General features: G+C 48.9%; 1 protein-coding gene across 2 annotated transcripts in view; it reads right to left on the bottom strand.

Annotated features, from left to right (window-relative positions):
• The window catches only part of NDC1 (NDC1 transmembrane nucleoporin), a 61752-nt gene extending 50311 nt beyond the window's left edge, over positions 1–11441 (bottom strand). Inside the window, exons 1-4 of one of the 2 annotated variants that reach the window (XM_070078469.1) lie at positions 11274–11441; positions 8962–9082; positions 6693–6794; positions 3297–3471 (exon numbers count right to left, since the gene is read on the bottom strand). In XM_070078469.1, coding sequence (XP_069934570.1) covers positions 3297–3471; positions 6693–6794; positions 8962–9082; positions 11274–11279 — 404 coding nt within the window. In that variant the 5' untranslated portion in view covers positions 11280–11441. Of the gene's footprint in view, positions 1–3296; positions 3472–6692; positions 6795–8961; positions 9083–10685; positions 11054–11273 lie in introns of those variants that run through there. The other variant, XM_070078468.1, reaches the window with a different exon arrangement.
• Positions 11442–14273: the final 2832 nt, after the last annotated feature.

The following is a 14273-nucleotide window of genomic DNA, read 5'->3' as shown; positions in this document are numbered from 1 at the left end:
TATGAGTTACAAAATGATGAAAGAGATTAGTTTTGCCAAAACCTCTGACTGAAACATCAGTAAATATATTAATAATTGGCATTAGGACAATGGTTAACACACCACTTGGGACACCTGTATCCCATATCAGAGTGAATGGTTCAAGTTCTGGCTACTCTGCTTCCAATCTAGCTTCCTGTTAATGTGTGCCCTGGGAGGTAGCAGATGATGGCTCAAGTATTTAAGGTCTTGCCACCCTCATGGTAGAACCAGACTGAGTTCCAGATTCTTGGCTTTGGCCTGGTCCAATCCTGTCACAGGGTCTGGGGAGTGAACCAATGGCTGGAAGATCTCTCTCTTGCTGTCTTTCAAATAAAACAAATAGAAACAATTTTTTATTTTATTTTTAATTTTTTTTTTTTTGACAGGCAGAGTGGACACTGAGAGAGAAAGACAGAGAGAGAGGTCTTCCTTTGCCGTTGGTTCACCCTCCAATGGCTGCCGCAGATGGTGCATCGCGCTGATCCGAAGCCAGGAACCTGGTGCTTCTCCTGGACTCCCATGCGGGTGCAGGGCCCAAGGACTTGGGCCATCCTCCACTGCACTCCTGGGCCACAACAGAGAGCTGGCCTGGAAGAGGGGCAACCGGGACAGAATACGACACCCCGACTGGGACTAGAACCCAGTGTGCTGGCACTGCAGGCTGAGGATTAGCCCAGTGAGCCGTGGCGCCGGCCGAACAATTTTTTAAAGATTTATTCATTTATTTCAAAGTCAGCGTTACACAGATAAAGGAGAGGCAGAGAGGTCTTCCATCCGCTGGTTCACTGCCCAGTTGGTTGCAATGGCTAGAGCAGAGCTGATCCGAAGCCAGGAGCCAGGAGCATCCTCTGGATCTTCCCACATGGGTACAGGTGCCCACAAATAAATTTAAAAATTGTTTTTCAAATGGCTACTAATCCCTTTAAGAGCTTATAGCTTGTTGCTGCCTTCTGCTCCCTAGAACTTCACTGCCTCTCCATTGAAGAGAGGTGCAGGGGCTGGCACTGTGGTGTAGCAGGTAAGGCCGCCGCCTGCAGTGCCAGCATCCCATATGGGCGCCGGTTCAAGTCCCAGCTGCTACACTTCCAATCCAGCTCTCTGCTATGGCCTGGAAAAGCAGTAGAGGATGGATCACGTGCTTGGGCCCCTGCACCCACATGGGAGATCCAGAAGAAGCTCCTGGCTCTTGGCTTTGGATTGGCACAGCTCCAGCCATTGCGGCCATCTGGGGAGTGAACCAGCGGATGGAAGACCTCTCTCTCTCTGCCTCTGCCTCTCAAATAAATAAATACATCTTTAAAAATAAAAAAAAAGAGAAGTGCAAAGAATTTAAGATTCATCAAGATGAACAGTTGACACTTCCCTACTAAGAGATGGCATTTATTATTTAATGTTTATCAACAGTACAATTTTCACTAAAGCAAACATATTGGGGGAAAAATTGTCTTATATGAGCATATTTCAGAAAGTTCATAGAAAAATGGAATAAAAAGCTAACTTTATTTTGGTGTAAGAAAACTGAAATTCCGGGGCTGGTATTGGGGAGCAGCTGTGAGGCTACGCTGTGACTCCAGCATCCCACATGGTTCCAGCTCCTGCTGCTACACTTTCAATCCAGCTCCCTACTAACGTGCCTGGGACCGCAGCAGATGATGACAGAAGTGCTTGGGTCTCTGCCATCCATGTGGGTGACTCAAATGGAGTTCTAGGCTCCTGGTGTCGGCCTGGCCCAACCCCAGCTGTTGCAGCCATTTGGGGAGTGAACCAGCGATGGAAGGTCTCTCTCTGTCTTCCTCTTTCTTTTTTTCTATAATTCTGCCTTTCAAATAAATTAAATAATCTTTAAAAAAAATTGAGAGATGGAGTTGTGGCATAATGAGTAAGCCACTGCCTGCAACGCCAGCATCCCACATGAGCCATTTAAAAAAAAAAAAATTGAAGCCCAGGCATAAGTTTTGCATAATATCCATTTTCCTATGAACCTTTTGCAGACTCCTTGTAGAACAATAGCTAAGGGTGCTGGCACTGTGGCGTAGCAGGTAAAGCCACCACTTACAGTCCCGCATCCTATATGGGCACCTGGCTGCTCCACTTCCGATCCAGCTCTCTGCTGTGGCCTGAGAAAGCAGAAGATGGCCCAAGCCCTTGGGCCGCTACACCGCGTGGGAGACCCGGAAGAAGCTCCTGGCTCCGGATCAGTACAGCTCTGGCCATTGCAGCCAATTGGGGAGTGAACCCAATGGAAGACCTCTCTCTCTCTCTGCCTCTCCTTCTCTCTCTGTGTAACTCTGACTTTCAAGCAAAATAAATAAGTCTTAAAAAAAAAATAGGGTCAAAAGAAAACTAAAATACAGGGGACAGTAGGGATCTTAAGACCACTCCAGTTTTTACTTTTTATTTTTATTTAGATTTCTATTTATTTTGAAAAGCAGAGTTTTACAGAGAGGGACAGACAGAAAGAGAGACCTTCCATCTGCTGGTTCACTCCTTAGGTGGCTGCAATGGTCAGTGCTGTGCCCTGCTGAAGCCAGGAGCTTCTTCCAGGTTTCCTACAAGGGTGGCAGGGGCCCATCTTCCACTGCTTTCCCAGGCATATTAGCAGGGAGCTGGGTCAGAAGTGGAGCAGCCGGGCCGGAACTGGCGTTTACAGGGGATGCCAGCACCACAGACAGTAGCTTTACCCACTACACCACAATGCTGGCCCTCTTTTTTGTTTTTTAAAGTCAAAATATCAACTTGAAATTTGTATCAATGCCCTGTGCTAAAGAACTGTTTAAATGTCAACACTGTAAAAGCACTCTATTAAAAGCATTATAATTATTTAAAATTATTTTTTCCTTCTTTTCATACCACCCTTCCTTCACACTCCAAGCTGAATGCCACTTCATCTAAGGACACGTGTGGGTCCTCCCTGCTTTCTCATTTCCCAGAGCGTATCTGCACCTCTCACTTTCTTCTTCCTACTGCATCCATCCACATCCAGGTCTTGATTTCCCTTCTGTTCTCTCCAAGAGAGTCTAGGTTTGATTATTATAGTCTATGTTTGATTCACTCTCACAAACCAAATATACCTCGCACAACACCTGGCACACACAGCAGTTTTTTAAACTTGATGAATTCGACAAACAGAAAACACCAAAAACATTTGAAATAGATAAACAAGCCCCTTCTTTAGAAGTCTGGAAACCAAAGAGTGTCCAGAAACTACTAACCTGCGTGGGTCACCTGGGGTTTAGAAGCTAACAAGGCTCCTCAGGAAACGCATCTACTCTTACCTCTCAGTACTGGTGCAGGGAACCACGAGGAAACTGTACTGGCCCTTGGTGATGACGGCAGCACACCACGCCATCACCATTCCCATGGCCGCATGGACAAAGGAGTGCAGGAGCTGCTGAGGGTGAATGACCTTTCCTATCAGGGCCAGTCTGGAGCAGGGAACGGAAGGCACGACTGTAAGGAAAACACAGGACTGTGCGTCACAACCCACGGCACGTGGAGTCAGAGGATCTGACCACACCTCTCCTCCCACACACACACAGGGGAGGAAGGAATGCACACTGTGAAACACACTGCAGAGGCCGGCGCCGCGGCTCACTAGGCTAATCCTCCACCTGTGGCACCAGCACCCCGGGTTCTAGTCCTGGTCGGGGCACCGGATTCTGTCCCTGTTGCTCCTCTTCCAGTCCAGCTCTCTGCTGTGGCCAGGGAGTGCAGTGGAGGATGGCCCAGGTGCTTGGGCCCTGCACCTGCATAGGAGACCAGGAGGAAGCACCTGGCTCCTGGCTTCAGATCGGTGCAGCGCACTGGCCGTGGCAACCATTTGGGGGGTGAACCAATGGAAGGAAGACCTTTCTCTCTGTCTCTCTCTCACTGTCTAACTCTGCCTGTCAAAAAAAAAAAAAAAAAAAAAAAAAAAAAAAAAAAACGCTGCAGAAAAATACTAAGTTACCAAAATTAGAGAAGATCAATAACAGACATATACAAACAAGAAAAGCCAAAACATCTAGGGATGAAACCCAAAGACAGTACAACTAACATTTTTCATTTTTCACTAAAATTCCCTGGTGCACACGCTGGCACTCTGAAGCACCACAACAGAACAGACAGTAACTGAAGAAAGATGGCAGGTGAAGCTGCTTCTTGCAATGCCACCACCCGGTATCAGAGAGCTGGTTCCAGGCCCAGCTCCTCTGCTTCTGATCCAGCTCCCTACTAGTGCGCCTGGGAAGTGCTTGGGCCCCTGCACCCATGTGGGAGACCTGAATGGAGTTTCTGGCTCCTGGTTTGATGGGCCCAGACATGGCCCTTGCAGTCATTTAGGAGTAGACTAGCAGAAAGAAGATCTGTCACTTGCCCTTTGTCTGTCAATCTGTCTTTCAAATAGATAAATAAATCTTTAAAAGAAAGAGGAAGAAAGAGCTGGCTGCTGCCCTCCAGCAAGCTGACTTTGTCAGCATCTGAAAGTCAGCATGCAATGCACCTGTGACAAACTAAAACAGGTGATCACTAACACTTCTCTGACAATCCAAGGCAGGTGTGAATGGATGAGAGGTGAGGGACGCTCACCTGGCCAGGGTGTGCCTTCCCTACTGTGCAGGTGTTCTTTCATCCACACAGAGAAGAGCTGGAGCACAGGGTGTGTGGGGAAGCGGCTGCTGTCACCTCTCGCTCTCCACCAGACATGCCCACCAGGCACACGGACTGTGCACTTGACTTACAGGTCTCTGAATATACTAAACCCCTCTTGTCACTAACCCTCTCTGTATGCTATTCCTTCTCTCTCAAGAACATTTTCCTTCTTTAACACAACTGCTCCCCTCAAGGCTTGGTTTAATCATCATCTCTCGAAAAACTCACGGCTGGCTAAGTGGTACTCCTATCCACTCCCACTCAGTGTACTGCAATCAAACATGCTAATGTCTACTGTCTGTCTCCCAGTAACTGTGATGCCCTGGAGAAAGCTGGGACATACCACTGTTCTCTTCTCCACTCACAATGTCAAGCACACAGAAAATGCATACGGAATGTTACTGAAGGAATGAGCCAGTGACTCATGACTTGTGGGAATCTACACAGAGGATGCAGGTACATGCAGAGGGGGAAAGAGCACATGCTCCAAGATGGAGAAAGAGGGGCCAGTGCTGTGGCATAGCTGGTACAGCTGCCACTCGCAACACCGGCATCCCTTAGGGGCACCGCTGCTCCACTTCCAAGCCAGCTCCCTCTAAAGGGCTGGGAAAAGCAGCAGCAGGTGGACCAAGTGTTTGAGCCTGTACCACTCATGTGGGAGACCCAGATGAAGCGCCTGACTTTGGCGTGTCCCAACCCCGGCCATTGTGGCCACCTGGGAAATGAACAAGCAGATGGAAGATCTCTCTACATGTCTGTCTCTGTCTCTCTCTCTCCCCACCCTCTCCAACTTTTTCAAATAAAGAAATAAATCTCTAAAAATAGTTGGAGAAAGAGACCCAACCACCTCTAGTGAGGGAGCAGGAAAGCAAAGGAAAAGGAAATGCACTGTAGCATCCCCAGCTAGGGTCTGAAACGCTGTACCTGGTTTCACAAGGGAGAACCGAAGAGCTAAAAGGAAGAATGAAGTTATGGCCAGAGAACAAGTGGCAGAAAGCCTTGTTATTCTGCCTTAAGGACAGACTCGGGAATCTGAAAAGGCAGGAAGAGTAGAAGAGAAACTGAGTATAACAAGCGCCACAATCTAACAGGTGATTCTCCTGAGACAAAACGTAGTGCTCTAAAGATTTTGTGACAGTCATAGAATGACAGGCTTTTATATTTGAAATTAAATCACCTGGTCTAGATCTGCTACCCTGTAAAAGAATTCTTTTTATAATACATTGGCTAAATCACAGCGTTAACACTAGCCGTGCTGTGGCGCAGTAGTAATCCTCCGCCTGCGGCGCCTGCATCCCATATGGGCGCCGGTTTTAGTCCTGGCTGCTCCTCCTCCAATCAGCTCTCTGCTACAGCCTGGGAAAGCAGTAGAGGATAGCCCAGGCGCTTGGGCCCCTGCACCCACATGGGAGACGCCGAGGTAGCGCCTGGCTCCTGGCTTCAGATCAGCCCAGCTCCAGCCATTGCTACCATTTGAGGAGTGAACCAACAATGCAAGACCTTTCTCTCTGCCTCTCTCTCTCACTGTCTGTAAATCTACCTCTCAAATAAATAAATAAAATCTTAAAAAAAAAAAGACACTAGCCAAGAATTATTTCAAGGTTTGCATTTGTTTTCCTGTGGTAATGGACACGTTAATGAGATTTCTCATCTGAACCAGTTTTCAGTGCACAGCTGGGTGGCACTGAGTACACTCCCAGTGCTGTACACCATCCCCACCACTCATCTCCAACTCTTCCATCTCCCCCAGTGACACACTGCCCATAAACAACACCCAGTGCCTGGAACCACCCTCCTACTTTCTGATTTTGACTATTCTAGGTAGCCCTATATAATATTTTTCCTGAAAGTTTTAAATTTAACAAGAGAAACTAGCACCCGAATGAATTTTAAGGCATATCATTCAAAGAATATGATTTTGTGCACTTTTCAATTTTGACACAAAACACAGCCTGTTACACTCGTCCACATATAAAATGCATGAAGTCTGCCCTTAGTAAAATATATTCATGTTCTTAACATGGTTAACACGGGAAACTCACCTGTGTAGAACTCCACATTGAAAACACTTATGATTATGATTACCACTGACAGCAATAGGAGGTAAAAGATTATATAGGAACTGTAGAGATCACTGAAGGAATCTGAAACACAGGAGAGATGGGTTAGTGACGTTTATTCAGTCTCAACGTCCTGTTCAACATATTGCAATGTAAGGGTTCTTGAACAGCAAGGATAACTTTAACATTAAAATTATCTTTTCTTGGGCCGGTGCCGCAGCTCACTAGGCTAATCCTCCGCCCGCGGTGCTGGCACCCCAGGTTCTAGTCCCAGTTGGGGCACCGGATTCTTTCCCGGTTGCCCCTCTTCCAGGCCAGCTCTCTGCTGTGGCCCGGGAGTGCAGTGGAGGATGGCCCAAGTGCTTGGGCCCTGCACCTGCATGGGAGACCAGGAGGAAGCACCTGGCTCCAGGCTTCGGATTGGCGCAGTGCCAGACATAGTGCCCATTTGGGGGATCAACCAACAGAAGGAAGACCTTTCTCTCTGTCTGTCTGTCTCTGTCTAACTCTGCCTGTCAAAAAAATAAAAAATAATTTTAAAAAATTATCTTTTCTTGAAGATTCTAAATGTACCTTGCAGACAGGTTCATTGGAGAAACTCAAGAATCACAAATTATTATTTGAACTTAGCTTTGTGTACTTTAAAATTACAGTAGAATTTCTTTTAAATGCTACAGACATTAACATCAGATAAAATACTACCATGTGTAAACACTTCATCATGCAAAAAAGAGACACAATGTTTAACAGCAAACCAACAGTTTCTCCCTAAAATGCAAATGATACTTTTCAGATCTCTTAATAAACCCAATTAGCTCCTACAGCTAAAGTCAAAGTAACATCTTTGGAAACAGCAGAATCCATAAATCATCTGAACGAACCACGTCTCTGTGAATACTAACACAGTCACATTGTGGAGTAGTCCAACAACTGACACTCCATTTCAAAGTTCAACCTATGTATATAGTATGCCTAAAAACCTAAACAAGAGAAATAAAATGGGATATACACTTGCTGAGTAGACTAAGACTTAGTAACAAGACCAATTATTTTTAAAAGAACCAGGACTGGGGCTAGTGTTGTGGTGTAGAGGGTTAAGCCACCACCTGCAATGCCAGCATACTTACGGGCACCAGTGTGAGACCTGGCTGCTCTACTTCCCATTCAGCTCCCTGATAATGCACCTGGGAAAACAGCAGAAGATGGCCCAAGAGCTTGGGTCCCTGCACCCACATGGGAGATCCAGAACAAGTGCTGGGCCCCTGGCTTCAGCCTAGTACAGCCCAGGCCATTGTGGCCATCTGGGGAGTGAACCAGCATATGGAGGCCCTCTCTTTCTCTGCCTTTCAAATAAATAAAAAATAAATTTTTAGAGAATAAATAAATAAAAGCACAGCAGCATTCCATATGGCAGTCCTAGATAATGCACTTCTGATCCAGCTCCCTGGGAAGGCAGTGGAGTTTGGCCCCAAGTATTCGGGCTTTTGTCACCCATGTGGGAGGTATGGATGGAATGCTGCTGGCTCCTGGCATCAACCTGTCCCAACCCTGGCCACTGCCACCTTTTGGGGAGTGAACCAGTGGATGAAAGATCTCTCTCTCTCCCCCCCTCTCTGTCACTCTGCCTTGCAAATAAGTAAAAATAAGACTTAAAAAACACAGAATGAATGATGGTAACTCTTCAAAAATAACCTAATTCTCTAAAGTGAAAAATAGTCATAGGGAGCACAACAGGCTGTGTGTGTGTGTGTACACATACATACGGACATGTATTTAGCGTGGTGCCCAGCACAGACAGGCAATAATTGGTAACTATTATTAATTAGCATAAAGCAAGTTATATTTTAATGAGTTTAGAAATTTTTGTCTCCAAGAATTTTTTTAGCAATTTTAAATCTCAAGAATATAGCACTTATCTTCCTTAATTTCTTCATCTTTAATTAATTAATTAGAGAGGCAGAGACAGATACAGAGAGCTCTTATCTGCTGGCTTATTCCCCCAGTGCCTGCCACGGTCGAGACTGGGCAGAGGCTTTAGCTGGGAGCCGGGAACTCAGTCTGACAGGTTTACTAACCTACACAATAAAAGATGGTTTATGTTATGCTAAAATGGCTTGAAATTATCTCAATGCGGATACTCTGATGTATCAATATGGGCAATCATTAGCACTACATTATTGGAAACATAATGTGGTTCTTAGGTTGAGAAGGAGGTCTTAGGAATGGTTTCACCAAATTGGCGAGCACTTACCAGACAGCCATTGTACAGGATGGAATAAATCAATGCTGCTGAAGATGATAAACACCGTGGTGCAGACGGGTAGAAGCAGCACGGACCAAACAATGCTTGAAATGATCCTCCAGCCCAAAATCTGCAATTACACAAAGCAGCACCTCAGTCAAGAAGCCGGTTAAATTATTTGTTATGCAAATCCTACCTTTTCATATAGGATGCTAATGCTGATCACCAGTATTTATACCCAAATCCCTTGTAATCAAGAGATTTGATTACAAGGCTTGCACTAGGCTGGGAGTCAGTCACAGCACACTTTGGGGCTGGGGTGAAACTGTCTTTCTTAGTTGACAGCAACTAAGTCTAATTTATAGTTACATTAATATCTAAAGGCTGTGGGGCTGGCGCTGTGGCAGGTAAAGCCACCGCCTGCAGTGCCAGTATCCCATATGGGTGCCAGTTGGAGTCCCGGCTGCTCCACTTCCAATCCAGCTCTCTGCTATGGCCTGAGAGAGCAGTAAGAGATAGCCCAAGTCCTTGGGCCCCTGCATCCGTGTGGGAGACCCAGAAGAAGCTCCTGGCTCCTGGCTTCGGATCGGTGCAGCTCCGGCAGTTGCGGCCAATTGGGGAGTGAACCAGCGGATGGAAGATCTCTCTCTCTCTCTGCCTTTCCTTTCTCTGTGTAACTCTGACTTTCAAATAAATAAATAAATCTTTAAAAAAATATCCAAAGGCTGTATACACTTTATGGGACCCATATGCATTTTACATCTACAATTTATTACAATTATTTGAGACACTCTCTTGCACTAAGCAACTAGTGCATTTTAACAATATATTCATTCACATCTGAATCCCCAGTGCCTACAACATAGGAGGCACAAGACTGTCAGTGAATACAAGGAGGGATATGGGGGAGGGGGAGGGGTTTCAGCATGAAAGTCAAAACCACATGTGTGTTCTGGAAGGTACAACGGCTTTGTGTTTATTGGTGCAGGGCCGGCCAGCAGCAGGCAAGTGACAGAGCAGTCAGGAGGCACCCATGAGCACCGCCCAAGCCAAAGGCTACAGACAGTGTCCACACAAAGGCAGGGGCGATGGGAAAGGGAAAAGTAACGGGTTGCAACCGCCGTGCAGGGGGACAAGCTACAGGGCTTTGTGATCGAGGACCTGGGTGATTATAATAGCACAGAAGAGCTTTCAGCTAGGAGTACAGAGTACACTGGGTAGAAGCACCACTCCTACAGAGGGTCTCGCTCCCGCTTCTCTCTGCCCTCCGCGGATCAGATGCAGCACCCATGATTCAACAACTTCAACGAGGCAGCAGCTCCGAGCTCAATCCCAAGGCACACCCCCAACTCGACCTGCCTTGCTTACCTGGGTCCCCAACCCCAGCCTCTGATGAAGGCCGCACTCCCCCCAATTTTGGACACTCTTCCTCACTTCTTACCCCACAGAATCAACAACTTAGTTATTCTGCACCTGCTGGACCCACTACCGAGGCATCCAAACTCCACTCCCCGCCTCAATTTCCATGCAGGTCGCCCATCCCAGCCATAAGCGGCTTCCACTCGCGCTGTTCCCCCACCCAGTCCCGTCATCTGCCCCTCAAGTGGTCCCCTCTCCACGCGCTCGCCCCACGCCACTCTGGGACTGCCCACTCCCGCCAGAGCGCACGCGCGACCGCGGCCCACCAGCGCCGCCCGATCCTCGCAGCGCGCGCCACAGAGCGCCGTACTCACGCGCCACAGGATGTCCCGCGACCCGCCGGCCAGGGGCCCACTCATGGCCGTGACCATGGAGATGGCGGCCCCTACTCCAAGCAGTGCGGCAGACAGAGTGCCCGCCCGCCACCGCAGTTCAAAGGGGGGAAGGCCCCAGAAGGACCCTTTTGGGGATGCCTCAAACGCTGCCTGAGCAAAGCCGGGCACAAGCCCTGAGCCATCCCTCTGGGACTTCGTCTGGACAGGCTCGACGGGCCAGAACGGCCCCGAATTCACGTCATCCGAACGGGGCTGTGACTCCAGGAAACGGCCTCTGGAATCCAAAAAGTCCCTGCGAAGCAGGGACCTGCGGGGCGCCAGAACAAGGGGGCGGCCCTGCATGCTGGGAATTGTAGTCTCGACGGCTCTCTGGGGCCCAGGGTTGGGAGCGTTGCATTCTGGAACTCGCAGTTCCAAACAGCGGCATGCTGGGAGTGGAAGTCGTCTGGGTCGTGCCATGAGGCATTTTGGGAATCGTAGTCTTTTATAAAACCCGGTCGTCGTGCTGATTGATCTAAACCCTGCATCTAAACCCCTGATCTAAAATGTTCTAGCAAAAACACTTACCTTCATTTCTCCCGGTTACTTTATCAGCTGCCTAAAAGTGAACTCGAAGCATGTTTTGGCCCGCTCACGATATGTCTTCAGCGATTTCTATTGAAATCTTATCTCCCTCAAAATTTTGCATTTGGTTTCTCGGGATCTGGTTTCTAGTTCCAGCGCTGCCACCTACTCCGTGGAACACCCGGATCCTCTCCGAGCTTCTAGTTCTTCATCTTTAAAATAATTATATAGGCAAAGATAGCATCCTAATAGTGTCCTGAGGCTGTAAATACATGCTGTACAAATATTGGTTATCATCGATTCCTGCCCGTAGGGAGAAAGGCTTTTTACCAATCCCAATGCCTCTTAATGAACTCTTCTCTCTGATTGCGTTAGGTCAGTGAGAACCTCGGGCGAATGCTGCTAACACCTTTTGTACTCAGGTACAGTCCACGCTCATCCCCTAGAACGCCAGCCACAGCCTCGGTGGGAACTCACAGGCTGGTGAGAGACACGGGATCACAGATGCTGCTCTGTAATGGTCGCCAATAACGACTTAATGAGTCGCTCTAAGATTACATCACATTCACGTGTGAAGCTATGTTGGCCGCACTGAAGAGCAAACGGAGACCGCAGCTGCTGGGTTAAGTCGCGGCCCAAGGCTGCCTTTCCCAGCCCCCCTTGCGGCTAGGGGTGGCCAGTGAGCGAGTGCAGGCAGGTGGAACATAAAGCACCGCCTGGGAGCGTGCAGAAACCCCTTCAGAAGGGAGCTGGCGCGGGATCCTTGCCTCTTTTCAATCCCTTGCCCCACGCAGCTGCCTGGGGTTTGGAAGTGTTGGGTGGCGCTCTAGCAGCATTGTCAGACCACGGGAAGATGAAGTACTGAGCTTATCGGAGACCTGAGGAGTGAGGCAACCACACCGGTCCTGGGCTGCCTGCTTTACCTCCTGGCGTCTCTTATACGAGAGAGAGACAATTATTTATTGTTTAAGCTACTTTTATTTCTGTAGCACTTAACACAATGTTAAATCATTTGGCGGTGATATATGTTAACTTCTTATTGTCTGACTTCCCATTTGTCAGCAGAGTTCAGGAGGGCAGGGACTTGTCCATCTTGTCTATCATTGTTTCCAAAGTGCCCATCATGTTAGTAAGCAGCCCAAGGATGTCTGATTAATAAGCAAACTAATGAGTGGAAGAAATTAACTGTACCAGACAATGTCTATCCGGGACAATAACCTTTGCTATCTGAATCAAAGGTTTACTGTGAGGAATTAATACTAAGTGTGTTGGAAGGGCTGAGGGAGCACAGGGAGGAAGGATGGGGTCGTGGCAGCAAGCAAGGAGCACGGCGTAACTGCTCACAGGTCAGGTCAGGACGCTACCACGACCCTGCTCAGCGCAGGGCCACCGAGCAGGGCCACAGCGGCCGGCACTCTGTGCTGCTGCAACTGCCACGCGTATCCACGATGCTGCCACTGCTCCCTGAGCTCCAGCTTCCATGTCAATGAAGAGAGAAACATCCGGCAGGGCGCTGTATTAGAGGACTTATCAGGCACAGAACACGGGCTTTGGAGCCAGATAAACACGGGTGGGAATAGCTCCTCTGTCGGCAGCTGTAGGGTCATCAGAAAGTCACTTGATGAGCACATCTAAGAGAATGATTTTAAAAACCCCCTTAGGGCCTGGTGCTGCAGCACAGCTGCCTAGGATGCCAACATCCCATATATGCGCTGGTTCCTGTCCCGGCAGCTCCACTTCTGACCCAGCTTCCTGCTAATGCGCCTGAGAAAGCAGCAGAAGACGGCCCCCGTGCTTAGGCCCCTGGCACCCACAGTAGGTGGGAAACCCAGATGGAGTTCCAGGCTCCTAGCTTCCCATAACCATTGTAGCCATTTGGGGAGTAAGCCAGCGGATGGAAGCTCTCTCTGTCTCTAACCTTGCCTTTCAAATAAAGGAAGGAAGGAAGGAAGGAAGGAAGGAAGGAAGGAAGGAAGGAAGGAAGATGCTCATGTCGCAGACAGAACGCCTGGCTTTGATTCCTGACCCTGGCTCCTGACTCCACTTCCTGTCAGTGGAGGCCCGGGACAGAGATGGCTCAAGTACTCCTCCTTTGCTTTGCTGGCCCTGCCCTGCAGCAGGATGCACTCCTGGTGGGCTGCTTGGTGGGAGTGCCCTCTGCTGCCTGCTCCTTGGGAGCCAGGTCTTGCAGGAGGAGATCCACGAGGGAAAACCCACATGGTGTGTGCCAAGTGTGAAATCCAGGCTACACAAATAATTCATTTCCTCCCCTTAAAGACTGCCCTGGCTGTTTGCAGTCTGATTTACCCCTCTGCCCATGACCCCGAGGCAGGGAAATGAGACCGCTGGGTCTGTGTCTGGTCTCCAAGCAGATGGGGAGGAGGTAGGATCAGGGGCTTTTCACGTGACTACTTCAAGGGCCCACTGGGAAGCAGGCCTTGGAGGCCTAGCTTCCTGCCTAGGGGCAGCCCGGCTAGAACCAATACGCGGAGGGGTGAGTGTAGACTGTCCTTATTTCTGTCTAGCGATCAGGCCCCGCGGCCCACCTGCCACACAGCCTGATGGCCATCAGCACTGCCACCCATGTCTTCCCAGCTCTCTGCCCTCCAGGCCCAGGTAGGAGCGCACTTCTCACCATGAATCGTGAGCAGTCCCGGCTGCTCCTCTCCCATCCAGCTCCCTGCTAATGCACCGCAGAGAGCAGCAGCCGATGGCCCAAGTGCTTGGGCCCCTGCACTCCCGTGGGAGACCCAGAAGAAGCTCCTGGCTCCTGGCTTCGGATCGGCACAGCTCCGGCCATTGTGGCCAATTGGGGAGTGAACCAGCGGATGAAGACCTCTCTCTCTCTCTCTCTCTGCCTCTCTGTAACTGTGCCTTTCAAATAAATAAATAAATCGTAGAAAAAGAAAAGCAGCAGCCCCATCTGTGACACGCCGTCTCCTCAAGCACACTCCTGCCCGTGGCAGCTGGTAAAACCGGTGAGGAGCCCGCAGTCAACAAGTT

The sequence above is a fragment of the Oryctolagus cuniculus genome, chromosome 7, assembly GCF_964237555.1.
Source record: "Oryctolagus cuniculus chromosome 7, mOryCun1.1, whole genome shotgun sequence".
NCBI classification, from domain to species: Eukaryota; Metazoa; Chordata; class Mammalia; order Lagomorpha; family Leporidae; genus Oryctolagus; species Oryctolagus cuniculus.
Note: the sequence above shows the minus strand (reverse complement) of the source record. Positions and strands in the feature narration are given on the sequence as shown.